Source organism: Zonotrichia leucophrys, chromosome Z (genome assembly GCF_028769735.1).
Source record: "Zonotrichia leucophrys gambelii isolate GWCS_2022_RI chromosome Z, RI_Zleu_2.0, whole genome shotgun sequence".
Taxonomy (NCBI): domain Eukaryota; kingdom Metazoa; phylum Chordata; class Aves; order Passeriformes; family Passerellidae; genus Zonotrichia; species Zonotrichia leucophrys.
The window spans coordinates 29,011,516-29,038,232 of record NC_088200.1 but is presented as its reverse complement, the minus strand read 5'-3'; the positions used below and the strand labels follow the sequence as shown (position 1 = coordinate 29,038,232).

The 26,717-nt window shown below is 43.7% G+C and overlaps 3 protein-coding genes across 4 annotated transcripts in view; all 3 read left to right on the top strand.

The window, feature by feature from the left end:
* Positions 1-18,336, top strand: part of DHX29 (DExH-box helicase 29) — a 28,835-nt gene extending 10,499 nt beyond the window's left edge. For both annotated transcript variants that reach the window (XM_064735864.1, XM_064735865.1), the window contains 16 exons: positions 515-658; positions 753-929; positions 1,553-1,693; positions 3,018-3,162; positions 3,392-3,512; positions 4,473-4,557; positions 5,154-5,242; positions 5,843-5,971; positions 6,778-6,853; positions 8,511-8,735; positions 10,546-10,682; positions 11,269-11,362; positions 12,007-12,309; positions 13,629-13,760; positions 15,293-15,389; positions 16,109-18,336. In XM_064735864.1, the coding sequence (XP_064591934.1) occupies positions 515-658; positions 753-929; positions 1,553-1,693; positions 3,018-3,162; positions 3,392-3,512; positions 4,473-4,557; positions 5,154-5,242; positions 5,843-5,971; positions 6,778-6,853; positions 8,511-8,735; positions 10,546-10,682; positions 11,269-11,362; positions 12,007-12,309; positions 13,629-13,760; positions 15,293-15,389; positions 16,109-16,164 (2,151 nt within the window). In that variant the 3' untranslated portion in view covers positions 16,165-18,336. The remainder of the gene's footprint in view (positions 1-514; positions 659-752; positions 930-1,552; positions 1,694-3,017; positions 3,163-3,391; positions 3,513-4,472; positions 4,558-5,153; positions 5,243-5,842; positions 5,972-6,777; positions 6,854-8,510; positions 8,736-10,545; positions 10,683-11,268; positions 11,363-12,006; positions 12,310-13,628; positions 13,761-15,292; positions 15,390-16,108) is intronic.
* Positions 17,307-20,931, top strand: CCNO (cyclin O). The gene is given in 5 exon segments (XM_064736776.1): positions 17,307-17,406; positions 19,162-19,220; positions 19,222-19,533; positions 19,617-19,802; positions 19,933-20,931. Coding segments are annotated over 5 exon segments (1,143 nt in total). The 3' UTR covers positions 20,419-20,931.
* A 1,902-nt stretch (positions 20,932-22,833) lies between these two features.
* Positions 22,834-25,201, top strand: MCIDAS (multiciliate differentiation and DNA synthesis associated cell cycle protein). Its single transcript, XM_064736775.1, has 5 exons — positions 22,834-23,103; positions 23,415-23,487; positions 23,868-24,082; positions 24,228-24,338; positions 24,728-25,201. Exons 1-5 carry the CDS (start codon positions 22,834-22,836, stop codon positions 25,199-25,201), a joined length of 1,143 nt encoding a protein of 380 aa, XP_064592845.1.
* The last annotated feature ends 1,516 nt before the right edge of the window (positions 25,202-26,717 follow it).

Below are 26,717 nucleotides of genomic sequence, written 5' to 3'. Positions count from 1 at the left end.
AGATATCCATATGATTCCTGAATTCTTCAGAGGCTGATATAAAGCAACAGTGTTTCATGTATGGAATGGTCAAAGATTTGAGCAGATTGCCCAGAGGCTGTTGTGTCACTCCCCCTAGGGATGAGGCAAAGTCCCCCAAATAAGGCTCTGAACAATCCAGTCTGGCCTTGAGTGGAGCCCTGCTTTGAGAGGGGCCCTTTCCACCATAAGTTATTACCGAAGGGCTGTATATGTTAGGGCAATTTGTACAGAAATATTTGTGAAACTGTCAGAGTCCTGAAAACAACCCTGATTTTATCAGCTCTTTGCCGCTCTGCATAAATTTCATTATTTTTTCCTTTCTCAACAAGGTAAAGTACTTGTGAGGAAGTGTGGCAGTCATTCACTATACTACTTAATTAGCAAATTTGGTCAATATCTGAATCTGAGAGCTACTAAATTTCACCTAATTTTGAATGTTGTTAGCTTGTATGTTATTTTAAGTTATTCTATATTTTTAATGTATTTTTTTAAGAACTCCCTGTGTGGATATCAGATTCGTATGGAATCAAGAACGGGAGAAGCCACCAGGCTGCTGTACTGTACAACAGGTGTCCTGCTTCGGAAACTTCAAGAAGATGGTCTCCTGTCAAGTATATCTCATATTATTGTTGATGAGGTTATCAGTTCTTTACTATTCTGCAGAAATTACAGTTATTCTGGGCCTTGATCTGTACTAAATTCTTGCTATAGATCTATTTTTCTAATTCTAGGTACATGAAAGAAGTGTCCAGTCTGATTTCTTGCTAGTTATTCTGAGAGAGATCTTGCATAAACGCTCCGACCTGCACCTGATTTTAATGAGTGCCACTGTAGACAGTGAGAAGTTTTCCAGCTATTTCTCACACTGTCCCATTTTAAGGATCTCAGGGAGAAGCTACCCAGTTGAGGTAGGTAGATGTTTATTTTGATTATGCAGGATACTTTGTTTATATGTATACAGTGTTTGCCTAGTTAGTATCTAAATAATATATCACCTTTTTTTTTTTTTGACCAGAAATATAGATCTTACAATAAGTATTTCAAGGACTTGTAGTCCATTTTCTTTTATGGAAATATAGAATAGCTTCAGGGCTTTGGAGTACATAGCTGTACTATTTTTTGTGATGGATTTATTGGTTACAGTCAGTCCCTCAGTTACACTTGGATTTTTGTCTGTTCAACTTGGGTAGAAAGGAAAGCATTAAAGAATTCTTCTCACAACCCCTGTAACTTTGTGACTGCCTTCTTGTGCATAAGTTTTGAGTTATAATACGCATTAATTTTTCTTATGTGTATTATGTAGGTTATGGTAAAGGTTATGTTGTGATCAGGTGGAGAAGCCCATTGACAAACTTTTAGCAGCTCCAAGATTAGGTTTTCAAAAATCATGACAGTTTTAGTTGAAATGTGCAAGATTTATTACAACATTAAGGCCCTGGTCAACTTTGTTACACAAGATTTAAAAAATGAAAAAAAGTTGCTGATTAGTTTTTTATGTGCCTCATGTTTTTTCTTTGAATTTTCACTAAAGATATTCCATGTTGAAGATGTAATTGAAGCAACTGGCTATGTTCTGGAGAAGGACTCAGAATATTGTCAGAAGTTCTTGGAGGAGGAGGAGGAAGTAACAATAAATTTTACGGGTAAAGGAGGAAGCACTGCAAAGCACCAGGTGAAACAGGCACTTTTAGTTTTGTCTTGGAACCTTTTGGGAGTTTTTTATAATTTAATCATTTTGGTTCCTTTGAATTTATTGTGGTTGGATTGTAAAATACCAAATGAATATTTGATACTCAGTTTATAAAAGACAGACACAATGGCACTCCTACTAATAATTATGAATGCTTCACCCTTTTGATTGTTGCTCTGACTCCTATATAGTTGTCTTGCTTTTGCTGACATTGTATTTGACATTGAGGTCTCTTGTAGATTACCAGCTCTGGGTGTATAAGCAGCAGCAGGGAAACCTTTTTTTTTCCTTGAAGAATTCTCCTACATAGTGACTTAACAACAGAAGAGAAAAGGCTTTATCCTTCCTTAGCTAAAAGACTCCCAAGATCCTCCAACTTGGCATGCCAAAGGAGATGATTTACCTGAGATTGTTGTATAGACCTCATTAGTTTAACAGATTATGGTTAATCTTTAGGTACTCTGCAGTGACAGCTGTATATGCTTTTGGATCAAAACTCTTGAAGGGAAAATTCTATCAGTGCCATCTGACTTTGGCAACTTAGGCTGTTAATCTAGACTATGTATTTTTTGGAGGATACCTGTCTGCTCCGACTTGCTTTGCAAAACTTCTGAAAATTCAGCTTGCTACAATCAAGCACTTACATGTATGTTGAAAAATAGTCTGGTGTGCTCTACTGATTGTTTTCCTTCAGTACAGAAGGATATGTGGTGTCAAGCTTCCTTAAGTGTATTGAGTAACAATGAAGTAGTTTACAGTAGTGCCACTTAATTTAGAAACTAGGTGTGTAAGATGTCTAGAAAAAAATCAAATTTATATCTCTCCTGCTAACTCTTTTCCTGTGCCAAAACATTGCAGGAGTTGCCCCCTAGTTCATTCTTAATTTTCCTTGCAAGCATTAGTTGAGAAGGGTGAAGTAAGGGAGAGGGAAATTCTTTTTCCTGCAAATTTCTTACACCCCAAAATAGGAGTTTTGAAAGAAGAGTATACATCTTGTTATCCCATTTTGAACTGATACCAGTTGAATGCCAGATATGGACCTGGGAACTGTTTACCTCTTGGAGAGACTTTAATATTTACCTTTTCTTAGAATCTGGAATGTCATTTAACAGTTGTAGATACTTCTACACTCTATGTAAGTCGTTGTGATTTAATCTAACTCACACAGCTTTTGGTGAGAAATTTGTTAAATTTCTGTTATCCCAGTCTCTGTTTCAAGTGAGTGGCAAATTCACCTTCTGCTCTTTATGTTCCTCTAAAATACTAAGTTTGTGATTTTTTTTTTCTGCTTATTCTTGTGTTTTAGGAGTGCATCCCAATCCAGTCCGGATCTGGTATCAATTTGACTACTTACTATGCGAAGTATAGCAATCGTACACAGCAGGCTATCTTATATATGAACCCTTACAAGATCAACCTTGAACTTATTTTGGAGTTGCTTGCATACTTAGGTACTTCTAGTCCACTTCTTAAGAAGTTTATGTACTTGGGGTTGTCCTTTGGATTTATTTTCCACTGCTTTCTACTACTTCTATAATGAAGTACTTGACTTCATTGTCATAGGAAAGATCCTAAGAAGCATTAACCATGGGGCCTAGCATTTGTTCCTGTTGTTCTGTGAAACTGCTTGCCATGCATGTTTGTTTTACCTATCTATATGCTTGCACTGTTATTTTGCAGATAGAAGTCCCCAGTTCAAGAATATTGAAGGTGCTGTGCTGATCTTTTTACCAGGCCTTGCTCATATCCAGCAGCTGTATGATCTCATTTCAACTGACAGAAGATTTAACTTGCACGACAGGTAATGCAGATATTTTTTATAAAGTTAATACTCTTATGTTACAACGCAACAAACATATACATTAATGTTTGCTATTCTTGTAAAAGGCAAGTGAAAGTTACGCCTCTGAGCTAATGGTGCTACAAATGTACTTTTACTACAGTGCAAATGTACTCTTACTGGTATAGTCTAAAAGTTATTCAAGCAACAATGACAGATACTTAGGAATGGTATGGTACATTTTCTTCCATTGCTTTCTATTTTATTCTTCAACAAATTTATGTAATCAAAAGCACTTGACTACTTCTTTTCCACTTCTTAGGGTATGGAAGCTGCCATACCTGGGTACAGATTTCTGTGGCTTACTGTTTACATGGAAGTGACTGCTTCCTGAGAAGAGCCCTAGAGCATCTGGATCTACCAAGAGAAATGGCCTAGGGTTGTAGTGACAGATAATTTCAAAATTTTATTGGGATAACTAAAAGTTAGCAGCACAACTGCATAAAAGGAACAACTGCATAAAAGGAACAACTGCAGTCAAATGCTAAATATTTGTGGATGGACTGAGGTGTAAAGGTCTGGAAGAGAAGGAAAGTACCAGTCTCTGTGGTGGTCTCAATGAGAGACCTCTATTACTCAAAGTTGCACGTATTTGTTACGGTCATTTTCTCGGAAGCACAATTTAAAGAACCTGGTTTTACAAACAGCTAGTTCCCTTTATTTCTAGACTGTTATTGTAAAGTAACAAGCAGTTCTGCATTACTATTTTTACTGAATGGGAGAACATCCCAATGAACTATTTAGGTTATTTTTTGTAACTATTGTAATAAAACAATGAAGCAGACTTTCATATGTAATCATACAAAGTTTTACTCATTTGATTGTGTATCCTTCTCCACATGTTGTCATTATACTGGTCTTATATTTTTACTCCATGTTATTTGATAAATATGTATTTATTATTACAATTTCTTGTTCTAGGCACAGATTGATAGCTTTGCATTCTGTTCTTTCAACACAAGATCAAGCAGCTGCATTTACAATACCTCCTCTTGGTATTAGAAAGGTAATATTTACAAAGTTCACAACTGAAAAGAGAAATTTTCTGTGGGTGCAACTCTGAATTGTTATCATACAGAATTAAACAACAGCTGGGTGTTCCTAGAATTTCCTCACTGCAAAAAACAATTCTGATTTAGTGGTCTGTAATGGATAGAAGATAATAATGCTGTGGAAATGTTGACAGTATTGGACAAATTCTTAAACCTAAAATTTTTCTGTAATCATCCTTAATTATTACTTACCTGTATGTTAACTATTGTTAGCCAGTAACTGTGGCTTTTATCTTGGAGAAATACTATTTTATTTACTGCCAAACTATGTAATTAAATATTGATCAATTTTGGCAGGTACTAAGCAGTAATTGTGGTGGATTATAAAGCAAAATGTGAATGTGAAATTTTTTCTTAACTTTTAATTTCTCTCCTTGGGGAGAACTAGACCATTTTCCAAGTCATGTAGGTTTTCATTATTTGTCAGATTATTTAAGGAAACATTTCTGGGTAAAAAATTTTACCCAGACTTACTCCATAATAGTGATGTAAAGATTGAAACCTGTTGCACATTCCAGTTCTTCTTTTAATGTTATGTTACTCTTTCCAGATTGTTTTGGCAACCAATATAGCAGAGACAGGTATCACAATACCAGATGTTGTCTTTGTAATTGATACTGGGAGAACAAAAGAAAATAGGTGAGAGTTTGATTTTCATCAGTCACACTGTGATTACTGTAAATATTTGGAGGATAGAGCTGCAAGGATTTTGTAGTATCTTTATTAACTTAGAGCAATCCTTTTTGTAATTATCTATTAAGTAGAGTTCTGGATGCGGAAATGTGCTGAGCTCATTTGAAAGCTTGCAGTTTTGGGTACAGGTTTGGGATGTATGTTTGAAGAGCAAGGGAAGTTCATAGATAATGGATATAATGTATGGATAATTATGATCAAGTACTGTTTTAAAAATGAAGAAAGTACTTTTTATGCTATCTCAGGTTTTGAAAGTTATTTTTCTTCACTTTAAATATGAAAATCCCTACACAATGTGTTAGAATGGTTCTGAATTGCCAGGGTGATGAAACAAAAAAGCTTTCATTTTCCAGTTCTTATGCTTTCACTAGTGACTTGTATTCAAGGTATTATAATATACAGTTCCTCCCAGATATGCTTGGTTTTCTAAACTAAATGTATTTTCAAAAATTGCTCATTAGAGATATTGTCAATGTGCTGGTGTTCAGGTAATATATACATAAAAATTTCATTTCTGAAATCTGTATCTGCTTTATAATGTTTAAGGTATCATGAAAGCAGTCAGATGAGTTCCCTGGAAGAGACCTTTGTTAGCAAAGCTAGTGCTCTGCAGCGACAAGGAAGAGCTGGCCGTGTTAGGGATGGGTTCTGCTTCCGAATGTACACGAGAGACAGGTATTGTGAGCTTAGCAAAATTCTGTAAATCACATCAATACCGTGGGGTTTTTTCTGTGCAAATCCAAGAATTCTTGTTGAAAATCACTTTACTTACTGCAAATGAGAAAGATAAAACTGGAAAAAACTCAACCAAAATAAGAATTTGAATATCACATGTGTAAATTGTTAGAGTAGCCTTTCACACTTTTTGAAAAAGTTAATTTTATTCTTAATATTTCTGTAGTGTGTTTTTTAAAAAAACTTCATAATTAAAGGAAAAGTGCAACACAGGAAATTGTAGAACATCTATTTTTTACAACACCTGATTGGCTTACATCAAATGTGTGCAAACCTTACCTCCTAAACTTTGAATTTTTTATCAGACAAATCTGTAAGCTTCTGAGGAGGTAATCTCTATGGATGAGATGGGGGCACTGCAGAATTAGTTTCTGTTACTGCAGTGGAATAATCTTTTTCCTCCTTCTGTGAAAACCTAAAGTGACTTTCAGCTGAGAAAGAATTAACATTAAAGTCTTCTGATCTAACCAATGAAGTGTGTGCCTTTTAGCCTCCGAAAAGGCTTTTCAGTTTGAAAGCATTTTACAGACTTGTTTTGAAAATTAGGGTTTCCTGCCTTTCTCTCTCTGACTAAAACTTGTTTTCAAAGCTACAACACATACTTTAATTCAAAGTATGAATGGCTTGGCCATGCTACTCCCTTCCCTGCCCCTCAAGAGAAAAACCGCAAAGAATGACTAGGTAAAAACCAGATTTACAAGTTTAATTCAAAGATTTAGTTGAATATATATTTTGTGATGTTGCAGGTTTGAAAGCTTCATGGAATATTCTGTTCCAGAAATACTGCGTGTGCCTTTGGAAGAATTATGCCTTCATATTATGGTACAATTTCTGATTTTAGAATTGCTAACCTTGTGTGGTGGTTTGTTGACCATGACTGGATGCTGGGTGGCCCCAAAGGTCCTCTATTACCCTCCACCTCAGGTGGATGGGAGAGAAAATATAACAAAAGGCTCATAGCTAGAGATAAGGACACAAAGAGATGACTCACCAGTTACTGTCCCAGAAAAACAGACTTGATTTGTGGAAATCAATTGAATTTATAACCAATTAAGTTAGAGTAGGTTAAGTAAATAAAAAGTTCCCCTCCCTCTTTCCTGGCCCTAACTTTATTTCCCTATTCCCTATCTCCTATCCTCCATCAGCAGGGAGATAGGGAATGACAGTTTTGGTCAGTTTATCACAGATTTCTGCTGCTGATTCCTCCTCAGAGAAAGGGAGGACTCCTTCCTCTGCTCAATCTTGGGGTCACTTCCACTGGAGACAGTCCTTTACAGTGTGAGTCCTTCCCACAGGTTGTAGTTTTACATTAACTGCTCCAGCATGCAATCTCCCTCAGGGACATAAGTTGTGTCAGCAAACCTGCTGGTGGGCTCCTCTCATCATGGTGCCACAGATCCTGCCAGGAACCTGCTCTATTGTGAGCTCTCTACAGGGTCACAGCCTCCTTCAGGCATCCACCTGCTTGAGTGTGGGGCTCCATGAACTGACCAAAGACCTCCATGAGCTACAGGGGAGCCGCCTTCCTCACCATGGACTGTAGCAGCTGGAGAACCTCCTCCCCTACTTTATTCACTGTTTTTAGTGTCTTCAGACTTGTTCTCACCTCCTCGTCTCTGGCTGCAGTTTGTTTCTGTGCAGTAGCTTCTCCTGGAGGCATGATCACCATCACTGATTGGCTCAGCCGTGGGCAGTGGGTGTGCCCTGGAGCTACCTGGCATTTTCTAGATGTAGGGAGAGCTGCTCTCTCAGCTTCCCACCAAACTCACCCGTGCAGCCCCTACTACCTGAACCTGGCAGCACAAGCCCAGTACATCTTGTTAGCTAAAAATACTATGCATGCCTCTGGACAAATTACGCCTTCATACTATTGTCTGTTTTGGAATTATTGACCCTAGTAGCTGAAAAGGTTTTTTACTACAAACCAACTCCAATGCAGTTACTTAGTGGGGCTTCTCATACATGTACATACTCAGCACTTGATTGCTGTAAAAAACAAGCATGCTGTTCACAGAATAGTGATTATGAATATGATTCCAGTTTGCCTCAGAGTGACAATTTTAAATTGTGTTAATTGATTTCTGTTTAATTTTAAAATCTTCTAATTGATTTCTGTTTAAGGGAGAAATTCCATTACCTGTCTCCATGTCTTAAGTGATTAGGATGTGCATAGGAAAACTAGCAACCTGGCAAATTAGTGCTGGGTTGAACAGCAGCCCATCAGGATTGAGAGTCCTCTGCTCATCAGTGATCACTGGTAACACACTTCTCTGAGCAGTGGTCATGCCATAAGAAGTTTTTTCCAAACAGTGAAGTTTTGTTAACCTAATGTGGGGCATGTCAGCCTTCCAGGAAGCAAGATACTTGTTTGATCAGGAGGGAATGTGAACTTGTGATGCATGATGTGTTCCAGTTTTCTGTGTAGCTAACTTTTTTATAATAATTTTTATATTGAAATATATGTCCCTTTACTTCACAGAAATGCAGTCTTGGCTCTCCTGAAGATTTTCTTTCTAGAGCATTAGATCCCCCACAGCAGCAAGTAATTGGTAATGCAATGAATCTCTTGAGGAAGATTGGCGCTTGTCAGTTAAACGAGCCCAGGTTGACTCCGTTGGGCCAGCACCTTGCAGCCCTTCCTGTTAATGTAAAGATTGGCAAAATGCTTATATTTGGTGCTATATTTGGCTGCTTGGATCCTGTGGTGAGTAAAAAAAAAAGATATTTTAAAAATAATATAATAGAAATTATTAATAATTGAAATTATAAATTCTTTGCAATTAATCTAATTTCTTGTAATGTGGTATTTTGAAAAGATGACGCAAGTTAAAATGTTTACTTTAGGGTGAGGGCACCCAGACATCATGGAGGGGAATAATATGTGTGTTCTGTATGGTTGGACTCAATGATTTTTAAGGTCTTTTCCAACTCAAAGTGGTTCTGTGATTCTAAATTCCTAGGTACTCTCCACAGTGGATAATCGGGCTTGCTCTCCAGGTTTTTTGTTTCAGTCATCAATGGCAACTACTTTATGGCAGTCAGGTGAAGTCCCAAGTGACTGGGAAAGGGGAAACATAATACCCATCTTCTTTTAAAAAAAGTAGAAAAATGGGGCCTTGAGAGCTTCTGAACTGTCAGCTTCAATTCTCTACCTGGGAAGATTGTGGAAGAGATCCTCCTAGAAATATAGTGTTGCACTTGGAGGAAAGGTGATTCAAGACACCAGCATGAGCTTAACCAAGGGCAGGTCCGCTTGACCAACCCAATAGTCTTCCATGGTGGAGAGTCCACATCAGTGGACAAGGGAAAGGCTACATACTCATTTATCTGGATTTCTGCAAAGCCTTTACCATGGTCCCCCATCTAAACTGGGGAGAGATGGATTCAGCGGGTGAACTATTAGGTGGAAAAGAAAGTGGCCCATCCAGAGGCTCGTGGTCAAGGGCTCAGTGTCCTGATGGCCATGAGTGACAAGTGGTGCCCTCAGGGGTCTGTACTGGGACCAGAGTAATTTAATATCTTCATCAGTGACATAAGACAAAGGGATAAACTGCACCCTCAGCAGATTGGCAGATGACCCCCAACTGAGTAGTGCTGTTGACACACCTGAAGGATGGGAGGTCGTCCAAAGGGACCTTCAGAAGTGGGCAGATGTGGAGTTCACAAGGCCAAGTGCTGGGGCTGCACCAGAGCAGGACAACCCCAGATATCAGCACATGCTGGGGATGAACAGACCCAGAGCAGCCCTGGGGAGATAAAATTGGGGCTGCTGGTGGGTGAGAGGCTGGACCTGCCCCAGCCATGGGCACTCCCAGCCCAGAGAGCCAAACGTGTCCAGAATCCCATGCCTCCCCTGCTGCCCACACCGCTCTGGATGCAGCCCACTGGCAGCAGGGCAGGGAGGGATTCTTCCCCTCTGCTGTGCTTTCATGAGACCCCACCTGCAGTGCTGGATCCAGCTCTGGTGGCCCCAACACAAAAAGGATGTGGATCTGATGAAGTGAGTCCAGAGTTTATCACAAAGATGATCAGAGAGGATTGGAGTACCTCTTCTTTGAGGCAGCTGAGAAAATTTGGGTTGTACAGCATGGAGAAAAGGCTTCAGCATGACCTAGTTGCAGCTTTTCAGTATCTGAAGGACATTGAGGAGGAACTTCTTAAAGGGGCGTATGGTAACAGGACAAGAGGGAATAGGTTTGAACTAAAGGAGCATTTTGTTTGATTCAATATTAGGAAGAAATTCTTTACTGGCACAGGTTGCCGTGGAAGTTGTGGATGTCCCATTGCTACAGGTGTTCAAGGCTGCATTGAATGGGGCTTTGAGCAACCTGATTTAGGGAAAGGTGTCCCTGCCTAAAGTAAGGGCTTGAAACTAGATGATCTTTAAGGTCCCTTGCAACCCAAGCCCATAATTCTAAGATAATGATAAAAGGAGAATTTTGTTATAAGCTGACAGATCTATAACACAAAAATTGCCTGAAATTTTCTAAGTGATGTGTCCTGAAAAATTACAGGCGACTTTGGCTGCTGTTATGACAGAAAAATCCCCATTTACTACACCTATCGGTCGAAAAGATGAAGCAGATCTTGCAAAATCATCTCTCGCTATGGCGGTTTCAGACCATATAACAATCTACAATGCTTATCTGGGGTAAGTGATTATTCTCCTATGCTCATAACTAGTAGCAGATAACAGATAATACAGTTACATAAAGAATCCTTAATATTTTTGAAATGCTTTCATTTCAAGTTTTTTCTGTTCAGAGTAACAGTAGATTGCCAAGTACTGTAACCCAAAGGGACAGTTTGCTTAGTGTTTTGTTTTCAATACCTTTTAACTGTGCCTGCTTACATACAGAAGTTTACTGTGTCAGTTTATCCTAGTGTTTTGTTTGCTGTTTGTGGTATTTTGACCAGAATATTTTCTATTTGATAAAGCACAAATGTATAAAATTATATACAAATGTATAAAATAACTTACAGGTTTTTTCCTCTTTAGGGTATTACCACTAAGTCTGAATTTTGTTTTGACTGTCCAGAGAGACAGAAATGTGTGGGGGTTGAGAGTAAATCACCTTGTATCTGTCAAATCTACATTACAGTTGTGTTCTTTAGAGTGTCCTTAGACTAGCAGAATTCATTTTGAAGCATATTTTTCTTTTTTAACTTAGTGCCTCTTCTGTTGCAGTCTTGATGGGTTTCTTGCTATAATAAGACATTCACTATTTTTTCCTTAGGTGGAAAAGGGCCCGACAAGAAGGGGGATATCGTGCTGAAATTACTTATTGCAGAAGGAATTTCCTTAATAGGACTTCACTGTTAACTCTGGAGGTAAAACTTAACTTTATGAGTACAGAGCATAATATTTGTTAAAATTTCCCTCTGAAAATGTCATTCCCTTTTAAAGACATGATATATGGCAGTTACTATTTGGACAACATAAAAGCGAATGGAATTTAGGTACTGATGAAATGCACACTAAATCAAGGTAGCTGCGTCTGTATTTGAGTTTTGGATATGCACACTTTGGTAAACAGCTTTGTAGTCACTGCCATTGGAGAAGCTAGGACTTACTTTCATCAGAGAATCAAAACTTCATGAATTAAAATATTTATATTATTCTTGATATCAAATAACAACAGTAAGATGAGCCACAAACGCACATGAATGGCCTCTTATTTTTGGCAAGAAATTGTTTTTATTGATCTTTCCTATTAAGTTTGGTTTACTGAGTACTTCTAAGCAGAACTGGATCGTTGATGCAAATGTATCTTTTCATTTTAACTGCAGGTAGAGATTTTATCATAGAAATAGCTAGGATTCCAGTGTGGCTGCAGAAAATACAAGTGATTATTCTAGTAAGGCATTTCCCCTGGAGAGCATGAATCATTCAGATGAAGTGTCATTTCCTGCTGTTGAGGTGGAGTATGTAACTTTTTTAATTCAAAACTTGACTAATACTATCCTAATTTCAGGATGTGAAGCAAGAACTCATAAGGGTGGTCAGAGCAGCAGGGTTTACAGCACCTTCTACACAATGTGGAGGGGATGGAAATGGAGCCACACAGTCCCTGTCTCTCAGTGAAATAGCTCTTCTTAAAGCTGTGTTGACTGCAGGGCTGTATGACAACATAGGAAAAATACTGTATGCAAAGTCTGTGGATATTACAGAGAAGCTGGCTTGCACGGTAGAAACTGCTCAGGGTAAAGCTCAAGTTCATCCCTCTTCTGTAAATCGAGACTTGCAGACTTATGGATGGCTGCTTTACCAGGAGAAGGTAAGTTGAAGATAGTGAATGTAGCTCGTAGTTTGTGTAAAGGTGGAGTTGTGCCTCTAGTATACTCAAACTAGTGTATGTTATTTAATACCTAATTGTTTTATGTTAAAGAGTCTTATTATCTAATGATCCTAAAGTCCATAAAAGTGGATCAACTGAGTGCTCGAAGAAAAAGAAGGTGAAGCTGAAGGTCATGGACAAATTTGTTCATGGTGAAGCTGGTAGCTATAAATGGAAGGCATTTTCTGTGTATTATTTAACTTAATAGTATTATTGATTTTTTTAAATACAGTCTTACTGATTTTATTAGCACTTTACACAGTAATATATAATAGTAACTTTTCAAAGTCTGCTTTGTTACTGTTCTGAGGTTTTGAAACTTAGTACTGACATACACCAGTAATAAAATAAAAGAGCCAATTCTGTAATGGACAGCTAAACTCCCTAAGTGAGTTGCATTTTTTTTAACTTCTTTCCTCTTCAATTGAAAATCTTGTCAGCTATTTGCTAAACTGAAGTGTTTGTATTGTATTTAGTTATACTTCCGGTACAACAAAAGTTTGACAGTTGTTTAATGGTCAGATTTACTGTGGAGAAGCAGAAAGTATTAGACTTTTTAATGCATATAAAGTGATAGTATTTTTTGAGAATTGAAAATATTTCCTGATGCCCAAGAACATCATAGTGGGATGACAAGACAGCAGTTAAGGTTGGTAAATTATTCCATGAAGATTGGGGAAAACTAAGCCTGCACTTTTCTATGAAGATGCACTCTTCTTATGTCCATTCTTCTCACTACAACTCATTTCACCCCACTCTGTCTTTATTTGGGATGTTCCAAAGCCAGAATCAGCATATGCTGAACCCCATACTTCATGCAGTGTGTGTGTCTGTGTGTACCACGTTTATGCATGTGCATATGTTGATATAGATAAAGTGATAAAACAGTTCCCAAGAAGAACGTATAATGAAAGAGCTTTGCCTGCCTTTTGCTTCAGTAGAGTGACTACTTCCAGTGTTGCTGTTAGGTTAATGTTATGGTTAATGTTATGTCTCTATTTGAGCTTTAAGAAGATTACTGTGGCTTTAGCTAGCTTCTGGCATATAAACCTGTCACTTATTTAGAATGAGTTTTTTAATGTGGTGTAAGGCAGACAGATAGCTATCGATTGCAATAACTTGTTTTGGTTGCATCTTGAAAAAGGAAAAAAGTGTATTTCTTGCTTGTAGAAGTAGCAATCAAATTTAGTGTTGTAGAATGTTATGTGATTTGGATTTTTTGTTGATGTTTTTAATTGTTTGTGTTTGTTTATATGCAGGTGAGGTATGCCAAGGTGTATTTGAGAGAAACTACTTTAATATCCCCCTTTCCCATTTTGCTTTTTGGTGGGGATATAGAAGTCCAGCATCGCGAACGTCTCCTGACAGTTGATGGTTGGATCCATTTTCAGGTGCACTGGAGTTATAACTAATCACCTTTTGTGATTCCATGAGCTTTTATACTACACAGTTAATACATTAGTTTGATTCAGATCACTGTACATATGGTGACAATGGAGATGGAGACAAGAGGGAAGAAAGGGGAGAGTATTTAAGATAATTATGGGAAATTTTATATACGCTTAATGAAATCTTAATAAATCACACTCAAAAGAATAGACTTGTCATACGTGGTGTGCAACAAATCAGTTCCCTCTCTCTTCGAGAAGAAAGTGTTTTTTCAGAAAAGGTATTAAAAATAGGTGCAGACTAAACCTTTTTTTATAAAGCTTGTACTAAAAGCAGAGGAGTGTACTGTTTTTATATAACCCTTTCTTATAATTTTTAAATCTTGTAACTACGTATTTATCTTTAGCACGCTACTGTATAAACTGTTCTATAGTGCAGACAGAATTGTTTGAAAAAAAAATCCAAATTGTAAAATAGCTGCTTACTTGGGTTTGGGGTGTTCCGCTTTATTGGTTTGATTTTTTCCTTTTTGCATGTATAAGTTTTACTTGGAAACTGGAAAACTAAGAGCACTTTCCTAGCTTATTTTTGCAGACAAAATTGTCATAAAAAGATCCTCTGTAAATTTTGATAAATGGCAAGTTATGCTATCCAGGCAGCTACATGGTTACAATTTTCTGTGCTCCTTCTGTGCTGTGGTCCTTGTGCTACTCTCAAAGACAACTGTAATAAAAACAATTTTTTGCAGTCTGTTGATCCAAGTAAGCAATCATGTAATTTAATTCACTGATTTACATGAGCAAGGAATTTTAGCAGGCAGGTCCCTTGTGGATTTGTTAGAGATTCTTTTTCTGGTCCCTGGGTGGCTATAGTTGTGCAGTTGCTTGGCTAATCACATCTTACAGTGTTTCAGGATTTCTACTTTTCTACTGAGATGCTAAGCAAAATACCTTGCATTTTGCACTTCTGATGTAGCAACTACTTGTTGTACCAAAGGCAGAATATAAATGAAATAAAGATTGAAATAGGGAGGAAAGGATAAAATTAAATATTTTTGGGAGCAGGTTCATGTTTAGGTATCCAAATTTATAGTGAGATATAGAAAAGGCTTGTGATTGCCTTGGCAGACCTCCCAAGAGGCAAATGCATAGCTGTTTTATTTCAGATATAGGTGTAATTTGAACTTTGTTACCCTGGGGAGTAAAAAGGCAAATAATTGGGCAGCTTATTGGTGAAGTAATAATTTCCTCTTATGCTGGTTGTGTGGGAACACATTCTAAGTTACCCTTTTCAGCTGCTGTTCTTCAGGCTTTCATACTATGAACAACTGGTGCCTAAAGCTATGGCATAATGTAAGGGCAGTCATTTATAGAGTACACTATATATCATGATTATCATTACCATTAAAAATCACATATGTGCATCATGTTTGCAAGAATCTTGTTATAAACTCTTGTTTATATGTAGGGTAAAATTTTGATCTATATTTTAGTGTGAAATGTCTGATGATGAAATGTTTGTCTTTTCTTTATAGGCTCCTGTTAAGATAGCAGTAATTTTCAAACAGCTGAGAGTTCTCATTGAGTCTGTTTTGAAAAAGAAGCTTGAAAATCCCAAAATGTCACTTGAAGGTAACTTATTGCTGGCAGTACTCTTTGTTAAATGGACCTTGTAGCAAAACTGAGAAATAGTTAGTACGCTGTGTCCTCACACAGTAGCATGTGTGACATGAAGGTTCCATTAAGAGGCTTCCAGAAAGTCATTACTAACCCCGCATGTATTGTGTGGCTCACCTCAGATGTACAAAGATCTGCACAACTGCCATTTTAAAGATATCCCTGGTAACAGCATTCAAGGTAGTGGTAGTAATGGTGAGGTAAGCATCTCAAAATAAAATTGAGATTATGTGTGAAGAATCCTAGGCAGAGATGATTTATAAGTGTTGTGCAAGTTATCTCAAAATCAATATTAAGCAATGGCATGTTGATTCCCAAAAGTAAGGGATAGCAGAGCATTTGGACACTGGATGTTCAGGAGCATATTGTAGGTGGGGAAGAAAGGGAGTTCTGTATGCTGATGTATCTGGAGTTAACCCACGACTTTCCCAATCTCTTGCGGAATACTGAAATGGTCATCAGCAATTTATCAGATCATTTTATGGTGATGTACTGTGTACGTACTGTTTGTCCTTTTGCTTGCCAAATGGTAATCACTTGTTTTGCTTTAGATACTGGCATAGCCTAAAACATTAGAATTTTAAGTTGCTGAGAGCTGGACTTCTCTTACAATTTTTGGCATTTTCAGAATCAAGTTGCACTTTTTCACACTGTGTTTTTTTTTTCTTTTCTAGATGACAAGGTCTTATACATCATCAAGGAGCTGATAAAAACAGAAAACAGTAACTGAAATCAGAAATCAGTAACAAATCAGAGCTTCAGTAATTGCAGGGGAAATACGCATTCCAACACTAATTGGAAGTATTTAAATTCTTAGTGTGGTTGATCTCAGCCACGATGGGGATAGACTGCATGATTTTGCATCGGATCAGCCTTTCTTTTTATCAATTTTACGATGAATATTGAATATGTTTAGCCTTTACACTACATTTGGTGCCATTTGTCTTGACTGTATGAATGATAGCTGCAAGCAGTTTTATCGAACTATGAACTGTTCACAACCATTTCTCTTTTTTAACTTAAAGTGCTAATCATACCATCAGTACAGTCTGTACTGGTGATTGAAGATTCGATCCTGAATCTCAGTTGAGTAGAATTCCATTTACGCAAACAAAAGACAGATGTTTCTCATATGGGTTACCTAAGTGATGAATTTTTTTTTTTAACTAAATTTACAGTATTAAACCAAGACATCTTAGAGAACTCTTAATTTTTCTGTATGATTTGTGTTGAGAAGATGCTCTATAAGCATCTATAAGATGATAGTATGGACTGCTGTGAATGAGTGCTCAGTGAGATGTGTACTGACCAGCAGCTCCTCCCAAGGAGGGGGATGTGCCTCTTCACACAGTTATTCCTCCCTGTTTACCCTGATCCTTGCAACTCCTGCAACTTTTGTTATATTTTTGTGTGTTAAGTTTTGCATAGTTCTCCAGGCCCCCTTCAAGAGATGATCATGTGGTTTTTCTCCATTTATTGATCAAAATTCACATTGACCCTCTTCAAGGAAATACCAGAGAAGTTCCTAGTGGAAACTTCAAGTGGCAGTTTTCTCCTACCCTGCTTGCTCACAATGACTGGATGTCTGTGTGATCCTTTGTTTCTTGTTTCTTTAATACTGAATAATTCTTAACTGAATAGCTTAATGAATCAGATGGTCTCACCTTGCACCTATCCACACTATTTCTAATTATGAAGCACAGTTTTAAATTGCCAACTTAGCTTTCAAGAATAAGGGATATATTGGTGGGGAGGATCTGCCATTAAACAGTTGCAGTCAAATGGGAACTGTCTTCACAGACAGAAGCACAGTGTAGATGACAACTTTTGTTTAATCTGAAAAATAAGGATTTTATACAGCAGAAGTTAATCATGTATAGGAAGGGCATTCAGGAAATTGAATGCAAAATTGAATTGAATCAAAATGCAAAATACATGGAGCCTATCCATTTAGATTATGACAGCAGAACTGGTATTGCTGTCCAGCTTGTGCACATTAGCTTGCACCAATTCTGGAAGAGGAAAGCTTTTTGCTAACAGCTGTGAAGGAACAGGGATCATATCTGTTATTCTGTTATGCATTATGATAATGTAGTGGCAGTCCTGATTTCATAGGAGACAGGAAGTAACTTTTGGGGTTTTTTTTTACAACACCATTTAGGTGAGGAAGCATTTGAATAGGAAGTTTTGATCTTAGATCTTAAGATCTCAACTTTGTCTTCAGTATTCCCACACTGAAATCAAAACCTGCAAATTTTATTCATTGAAGATATAAACTAAATCTGTACTCTAAACAAATTTCCTATGTTTTATTTTGGTTGAGATGGCTTTTTTGATGTTTTGGTTGAGATGTTTTATTTGTATCCTTTGGAAACAGGAAATAGGAAAATATCTCAGTAATTCAGTTGTTAGCAAGCTGCTCTTTCTTTTGGGTTTGAATTTTGCAAATGAGTTGTTGATCTTAAATGTTAAATCCTAGGGAAGGTGTGAATTGTATTTGAGTTCTTCTCCCTTATCCAACTGTGATAAATTAGAGGTTTTTTCCATTTATAGGTGGTAATGTTGAAATTCAGAGTTATTATTTGTGTTTCTCTAGCATGCTGTGCTTTGTAATCTTCTAAATAAAGGACTGAAATAAATTAAGGGGATATATTGTAATAACTGGGAAATTGGATGATCTTCTGTGTGAGCAACGGTTTTCTGTAAAATAAATGAGGGAGGTCACACTGTTTTGTACAGTTAAGCACAGTTAACTTTTAAAAGAAAAAACTAAAAAAGAAAAACCCAGGAAACAAAAAAAATAGATGCTACACTGGCTTTCTGCTTCTGCAGTATACATGAGCAACTTTTGTGCCTGTATTCTTTTTGGTGGATGAACTTTCTCTTTTGCTCTATTTATTTAATAAAGACTTCTGTTAACACTTCTGTGTTACTTTTCTCAAAGCATTTGTCAGACACAAGACCATTCAGTATCTCTGGATCTTTGTCACCATAATCTCAGCTGTGGTCTGCAATGTGTTCTTTCTGTTTTTTAGAGGCAGCATGTTCTCCTGGTCTCTGTCCTCACTTTGGAGAGGAGTTCCTCCTCCTGCTATTCATGCTGTAGACTTCCCACCTCCTCCCGTTTTTCTTCTGTGTCGTTGGCTTCTTGAAGCTCTTGTTTCCTACTGCCATCTTTCCCAGTGCTTAACCCAGAAGAGGTTTTCTTTCTCCTGGTCTTTCCACATCTATAGCACACTATAAATGGGTGGAGTGCAGAACTGTTTTAATTTCCCTGCATTCAGCTGTTTAAAATAGTGCCTCGTCACATAAATAGTCCATGGATGAAAGCATAACTGAGACCCAGATTGCATCACGAGCTCCAGCATTCTTGGCTTTCTCCCCTGCTGTCCTCCTGTGCTGTTTCTGGTGACCTGTACTGGCAGTGTTATGTACAGGCAGTGATGGGTAGTTGTTAAAGCTCACGAGGTTCTGAGCTGGACTGCTAGAAGCTGGAGAGACGCCTGAGTTGGTAATGGCAAAATCGAGGCGGCAGCTTCAGCTGGCCGCATTTGTGGGTTTACGGCAAAGCTGTCTGGTTTGCTGTCTGTGCCGCGGGAGAGCGAGGAGGCTGTGGTCGGGAGGGCACATGGCGACTCCACAGCCTTTTTGCCCGAGGGCAAGCGGCAGAGAAGAGACAGACATTTCAGTGGCTCGGATTTTGTTTTGGAGACGGTGATCCCCTAAGTGCCCAGACGACGGGACGGGCGGGGCGGGGTGCCGGGGAGGCGGGCTGTGACACCTTTGGCGGCCCCCGCTCCACTCAAATAGCCAGTGTCGCGACCGGAGCGGACCCGGCGCGGCCGCCCACCCCATGGTGACGGCGGCGAGCGGGCGGTGCGGCGGCACTCCGGAGCGCCGGGGGCCCGGCGGCTCCCCTGCGGGCTGCCCGCGGCGCCCGGTGCGGCGGCGGCGCCCTGGGACGGGAGCGGCGGCAGCGGCGGGGGAGAACGCGCAGGAGCTGCAGGCTTTCCGCGACTACGGAGAGAGCTGGTACCGCTCCCGCAAGGGGCTGGAGAGCCGCTTCCAGCCGCGGGAGCCGCTCGCCCGGCAGCCGCAGGTGGGGGCAGCGGGGCCGGCGGCGGGGAATGGGCGGGGGAGCCCGGGGTCGGCCCCGCCTGATCCCCGCTGCCGGTGCCGTAGGTGACTGCAGAGGCGCGCTGCAAGCTGGTCAGCTGGCTCATCCCCGTGCACCGGCATTTCGGGCTCTCCTTGGAGGCTCTCTGCCTGGCCGTCAACATCCTCGACCGCTTTCTCGCCACTACCCCGGTGGCCGCCGACTGCTTCCAGCTCCTGGGGGTAACAGCGCTGCTCATCGCCTGCAAACAGGTAGGGGCGATCCCGGCTGCCCCGCACCGGGGGTGGCGGCCCGCGGAGGCCGGCCTGAGGGCGCCTTGGTCAGGCCGGGCTCCGCGCCAGCTCCCGGCGGCAGCGTCCTCACTCCTGTCCCCGCCCGCAGGTGGAGGTGCACCCTCCTAGCGTGAAAGAGCTCCTCGCCCTCTGCTGCGACGCCTTCACCCGCCAGCAGCTCCGCAACCTGGAGTGCATCGTCCTGCATCGCCTGGACTTCGACCTGGCGGCGCCCACCGTCAGCTTCTTCCTGGAGCACTTCAGCCGGGTGCGGCTGGAGGCGCGGGGGGCCGACGCGGCGGAGGCGGCCGATGCCCGGAGCCTGGCGGCGGGCGTGGCGGAGCTCAGCCTGGCTGACTATGCCTTCACCAAGTACGCGCCCTCTCTGCTGGCCGCCAGCAGCCTGGGGCTTGCGGACCGGCTCCTGCGCCACCGCAGCCCCCTGGACCTGCGAATCAGCGGCTACCCAGAAGGGCTCCTGCGGGACTGCATGGACCAGCTTCAGCTCCTGGTGTCTCTGAACGGACGGTCCCTGTCTCTCCTCCTGCCCTCGGAGGTGGCCCAGAAGTGCCCCTGGCTTGGAGATGACCGCTGACGGCGGGTGGTGGTGGAGACGGCTCTGGCTCGCCGTTTGTGCTCCACAAAGTCGGTGCAGTGTAATCCACTAAGCCTTAGTGTCATTGGAGCTTAAAAATTAGATGGCGTTTTGCAGACGGTTGTATGTGTCATGTTATCTGCACAGTCCCTTTGCTGTATTCTTTTAAGTCAAGCATGTAAATATTGTACTGAATCTCAACGTACTGTGTTATTTAAATGGAGGGTGGTCCATAAAGATAACATAAGGACCAACTGAATATTGAATAAACTCTTTTCTGTTTGTTACATCTATACCTTTATTAGCTGGCAGCAGGCAGACGCATCTGGGAGAGGAAACACATTGGCACATAACGAATTCACCCTGTCAGTTAACACAATCCCTCACAAAATAAACACGCCCAACAGTGTCATTCCCTGTGATGCCTATGTAGCTTGAGTCAAAGTTACAAGATGCTTGTACATCTTGAGTTATAAGATACCAATATAACCCGAATCATAACTTTCTAGACAATGTAGGAGCCAGTATATAGTTAACTAGTTGCTTAATGCTTAAATAAACAGAAACTCGCCAGGTGAATAGTTTGAAAAATAGACAGGTATAGCTATATTGGGAAGCAGCAGGATGTACTAATTAGTAATTAGCAAATGTAAAGCAAATTAGCCACAAAATTAAGAATTTTGACTAGTTAGATCCAGAAAGACCGAGGAACACCATAACTGTGCATGCTCTGAAGACAAAGTTGAAAAGTTCAGTTGTGAGGAACACCTTAAGCCTTCATTGAAGACCTCCAAGACCACCTAAATTGGGGAAGCACAACCACAGTACAGAACTATTTATATCCATGAGATAACATTATGTAAATAAGTTTTGGTGCATATATGTTGTTATAACCACATAGCAATATTAAGCAATACTTAGTGTATAAATAAACCACAGCACTTGACAAATGTGGGTGGGTTAGGTGAAGAAATCCCCCTCACCTCCAGTGCTGCGATAAAAAAATACCTGCTCTATAGCCAGTCTATGGGGTCTTATTTCACCCGTTTCAGACTGCCACCGCTGGCTTGGTCATGGCTCAGGAAAAAAAAAAAATAGACACAACTGACATAAGTGTAGGAAAACAGAGTGTGCAATAATAACAGCTGGGTTTGTTTGTTTGTTTGTTTGTTTGTTTAGTTTTCCAGCAGGTCTATAACGCTGCTCCTGAGCAGGCTGGCACAATCAAAGACAGAAAACAATCATAGTGATGTAAAATATTTCATTTTCTTCATGTGTATCTGTGTACAAAAGCAGTGTTAAAAGACCTGGAGCTGCCCTCGGGAGTGCTCACCTTTCAGCGCAGGGGGGACCCGGACGCCGGGCGGCGCTCCAAGTCCTGCCTGCCCTCAGGTCTGGAGGCAGAACGAGGCAACCTTGTCCACGCTGCTGTTATAAAAAATACCTACAGGACCACCACGGGGGAATAAAGGGCAGCTCAACCTCCGTCAGCCCCGTCGGTGATTTCAGCTGGACATGCCGTAGCAGCGGGTGCGACCCTCTGCCGGTGCGAGGGCACCCTCTCCCGGTGCGCGGATCGCTACATTCAAGATGCCATTGACGGGCTTTTTTCTCCTACATAACACACCCGCCCCCCCGCCGTCCCCCGCGGCTTTCAACGCAGACGGACCCTGTTCCTTAGAGAGGTTTAACAAACACCATTATAAACACCAGCCCAGCCCCCAGGCTGCCGCCCGCGCTGCCCGGCAGAGAGCCGCGGGGCTGAGCGCGGCACCGAGCTGCTGGGGGCCGGGCGGCCGCGCTGGCGGGGCGGGCAGCGCTGTGCTCGCCTTTGCGCCGGGGCAGCCCCTCGGCCCGCCCAGGCTCCGCAGGCGCGGGGAAGGTTCCGCGGGCGCGGGAGCGGCTGGGCGGCGGCGGGAGGTTTCGGCGCCCCGGCGGAGCGAGGGCGGGCGGGCAGCCCCGCCATGGCCGCTGTGCCTGCTCGCGGGGCGGCGCCGAGCGGGACGCGGGGCGGAGGGCGCCCGCCGGCACCGGAGCTGGAGCCGAGGCCGGCGCCGGGGCCGCGGCGCCAGCATGGAGCAAGGCGCCCGCCGCCGCGCCTTCGGCAGTATCTGCCCCAACACAGTCCAGGGCCCGCCCGCCCGCCCGGCCAAGAAGCCGGCCCGGCCCGGCGGGGACACGGCGTGGACGCCCCCGGCCGCCCCGAGCCCCCGGGCTCCCCCGCCCCGTGCTCGCCGCAGCGGCGCCTCGCCGGCCCCCGCCGCGCCCGCCCTGGGTGAGTCAGCCTGCGGCCGACAGCGTTAACCCCCAGGCGCGTACCCTTCCCCGTTCCTCCTTCTGCGCCCCTCTGGTGTTGCCCACCGTGCTCCCCAGCCGTGATACCCCCACCTTACCCTCCTCTGTGTTCCGCCGGCCATGACCCCTCTCCGTGAACCCCGCTGTATCCTCCCTGGTGCCTTTGCACCCCGTTTCCCAGCCTTGCACTACCTGGCCACGCACATCGAAGATGTTCCCCAGCCGTACTTCTCATTTTGGCGTGCCCCATTTGCTATGTCTACCCCTGCCCTTGCTACTCACCTTTGTCTCTGCCTGTCCCCAGTGCTCAGCACCATCAACTGGCAGGATTTGGCAGCCTCTGCCCCCACTTTTCCCACCACCCCAGCTGGCCCTGTGACCCTGCAGCAGGTAAACCTACTGTTCAGAACAGCCTAGGCTGTGCTTGGCACCTGAAGGGGTAGCTCTCTCAAGCAGATGGGTGCTGGCAGCTTCCCTAGCCTCAGGTTTCCCACCTGTGAAATGGGCACAGCAGAGGACAGCATCTTGTGCTGTGTGTCAGAAGGGTTGCAAGTGGCAAGGGGATGGCGCCTGGGGATGCTGGAACTGTGATAAGGTGCTGAGCACAGGCAGCAGACCCTGTTGAAACAGTATGGGCAGTGGTGTGGGCAGGTCTGAGCCCTGGGCCCCGCTCACTGGATCATTTCTTTCACCCCTGCCAGGGTCCCTGCTTCCAGGATGGGCCAGAGTTTGTTTTCCAGGAATTCAGGGATACTCTTGGTGATTTTATACCTGGTAAGTAGATATTTTTCCTTACCTGAGCCAAATGTACCTGCGTGTGCACATCTGCAGTCATGCTACATTTGGTCTCCTCTTTTTTTTTTGCTTTGCTTTTGGAATTTTGGATGCCTACTCACTGCATGTTTGTCCCACCATGGGACAGTCCGTGAGAAGCGCATTCTCGCTCACCCCCTTAGAGACCTGAGCTGTCACTGAGCTTTCTCCCACAGGAGACAGATTCAGGATGCACAGCTGTCACAGTAGAGTAAAAGCATTTCAGAGGGACATGTCCAGAGGGAACCTCCAGAGGGATGTTTAGAACCAGAATGGTGTGCTGGGTTTGGGGGGAGCAGACGTGAATACCTCCACTTAACACTTGTGGCTATTCCTTCCAGATGTATCCACCTTAGTGCCACCACCACTGGACTGTACTGACTATGATTTCTCACTTGGTGAGGAGGTGGCTTTTGGCCCCTGCACCCCACAGCTGCAGAGCAGTGTGCTGGTGCAGGTTCCCCCACAGAACCTGTCTTCCCCTGAGCCATGCTGGAGAGACCTGGCAGACCAGCAGCAGAAAGCCCTGGGAGATGCCCTGGAGGCAAACAGCCAGGTAGGGACCCCAAAGCCCTCCCTAGGCTGTGCTGTGTTCTGTCACATCCTGTTGAGGTGATTGGAGGGCCCTGGCATGCAGCATCCCCTGGCTCCTGGACAGTGTGGCTGTCTCGACCACCCCTTTCCCCATTTGTCCTTCGTAGCTGCAGGAGACCCTCACACAGAGGCAGGAAGAGCTGGTGTCGGTGCGGGAGAGCAACGTGCAGCTGAAGGAGCTGGCAAGTCAGGCCAGGCAGCTGGCTGCTGTCCTTGACGTGAGTGCTGCTCACCATTCCAGCCTGGCTGCCCTGCGGCCCAGGTTGTCCCTGGGGGACAGTGTGATGTCGGGTGCAGGGGGGAATAGGGTGCAGGGTGAGGCAGCACGGGGTGGGACAGGGCCTGGATGGGGGGAGGTGTGGAATGGGATGGTGCAGTGTGGGGCTGTGGGAGTTGTGTGGTGCAGGCCGATGTGGGGTGGACAGCGTGGGGCAGGGCGGCGTGGATTGGTACAGTGCGAGGTGAAGCAGTGCGGGTGGAGCAGGGGTCAGCGTGCTACGGTTCGGGGCCGGGCGGTGTGGATGGAGCAGGGGAGCACAGCGTGGTGCGAAACAGGACGGGGCTGTGCGGTGCAGATCGCGGAACTCGCGCTCCCTCTCGCCGGCAGACGCTGATGCTCCCGCAAGGCGCCGACGGGACAGTCCTTCCTCCTCTTCATCCTTTGCCTCCTCCGCCCGCCGCCGCCGCTGCCCCGGCCGGGACGGGCCCGGAGGATGCGGAGGGCGTGGATGCCATGCTGCGGGCCGTGTCCGAGAAGTGTCGCGCCGCCCTGCGAAGCCTGGGGGGCGGCGCTGGGGACAGCGCGGGGGGCAGCCCCGGGGGCAGCCCGGGACACAGCCCGGGGGGCAGCCCCGCAGCCAAGCGCCCGCGGCCGGACCCGCGCCTACACGGCGCCTTCCGCGGGCTGCGCACCGGCCACGCCGCGCCGCGCCCCGCCGCGGGGCAGCTGGAGGGGGGCGGCAGCCTGCGGGCCGCGCTCGGCGAGGCGGGCGCCATCCGCACCCTGGCCTTCCCGCAGGGAAACGCCTTCACTCTGCGCACGGCCGCCGGCGGGCTCCGCTTCCGATGGGTGCCGCGCTGAGCCCGCGGCGCCGGCAGCTGGGTCCGGGCAGGCGGAGCGCGGCCGCTGCGGCGCCCCCCAGCTCTCGCACGCTCCCCGTTTTCTCTGGGAAAAGGGGAATTCGCGCTTCCCCCCGGCTGCCGGAGAAGCGACGGGAGAGCACGGCGGAGACACCGTGCCCCAGTGAGGGTCCTGCGCCGCAGGCTTCGTGCGCCGCGCCGCCGTACGGACTCCGGCAGCTTGCCATCAGTAGCTCGCTAATGGAAGTAGAAATTAAGCGAAGATCTGCCCAGTTTTATCCAGAGGTTTTTAGTCAGCTGAGCAGACAAGCGTAGCTGACAGGACAGTGGCTGGAGTTGGCCAGTGTGAAAGCAGAGGGATCGTCCCAGGTGGTGAAACACGATGCTGCATCGTGGAATTTTACAGCCAATGTTTACAAAGTAAACTTGTATCGTTCATGTGTGCAACTGTATGTGTATATTTGTACTTGTTATGATGATTAAATGGTGCTTAAAATTGCCAGTTTGTTTGTGGAGATTTACTGTAGATTTAATTTTGCAGCAGGTATGCATATTTACTTTAATTAGAGCAGAGGTAGCAGAAAGCATCTCTGACAGAATAGTGATGTAAAGTTTTGGAATAATACATGCTACTTTTAACATTAGTCAGCGGTACTAACTTATATAAAGAGAAATGTTAAAGAGTAACAGATTAAAGGAGATGTATATAGTGTACTGCTAGAAATATGTTTATAGCCTAACACCATGACCATGATGCATACCAAACACTTTTCATCAGTGCGTATCTGTGTGTCTGCTGATGCTCCTGTGAGTCTCACTGAGAAACATTTCCTTTCACCCACCAGTCTGAAAGCTAAGCCACTAATAACACTCATGTAACAGTACCTGATAGTTTTATATTTCTGTGGCACACAAGTGACACTCTGCTGCACCCAGGGCAGGGATTTTCTCCCTGTGAAGTTATAATTTTTCAGCATTCAGCTTTTCCAGTGTCCTTGCATGGGTCCATGAACATTAACAGCAGTCCAGCTGTGACAGGCCTTTGTTATGGTTAAGCTGACATCACATCATCACCTCAGTGGATTTCCTAGGGGAGTTGAAACCCTGCACAAGCTGTTGTGCTTGTGGCAAGCAGTGATGTATTTGGAAGACGCGTGGTTGTTGTTGCCAGCACAATATGTAGTGGTATGGCTGCTAGGAGACTGCAAAAGCGGTCATTGAGTATCTGAGGTCCTTCGTGTCTGCAGCACTGACATTTTTCTAGCAAGAATGATGCTGAAGCCCTTTCTGGGATGCTGTGGCCTGAAGCCTGGTATGACTTCAGAGACATGTACATTTTTGCAGAAGACCTTTCCCACTTTGGCCAAAATCCTGTATGAAAGCTCTGGTTTGACAGCAGACAGAAGAGACAAAATCTTTCTGTCTGCACTGAATTCAGCAGGGAATAGATTAATAACAAAAGATAGCATATAAATACATACATATATATATGTATATGTATATGTATATACATATAT

Bases quoted from the DNA above. Each gene is read 5' to 3' on its own strand.
- MCIDAS (XM_064736775.1), top strand. From the start codon at position 22,834: ATGACCCCTCTCCGTGAACCCCGCTGTATCCTCCCTGGTGCCTTTGCA. The intron at 23,104-23,414 runs GTAAACCTACTG...CACCCCTGCCAG, and splicing joins GCCCTGTGACCCTGCAGCAG to GGTCCCTGCTTCCAGGATGG. The intron at 23,488-23,867 runs GTAAGTAGATAT...TATTCCTTCCAG, and splicing joins TCTTGGTGATTTTATACCTG to ATGTATCCACCTTAGTGCCA.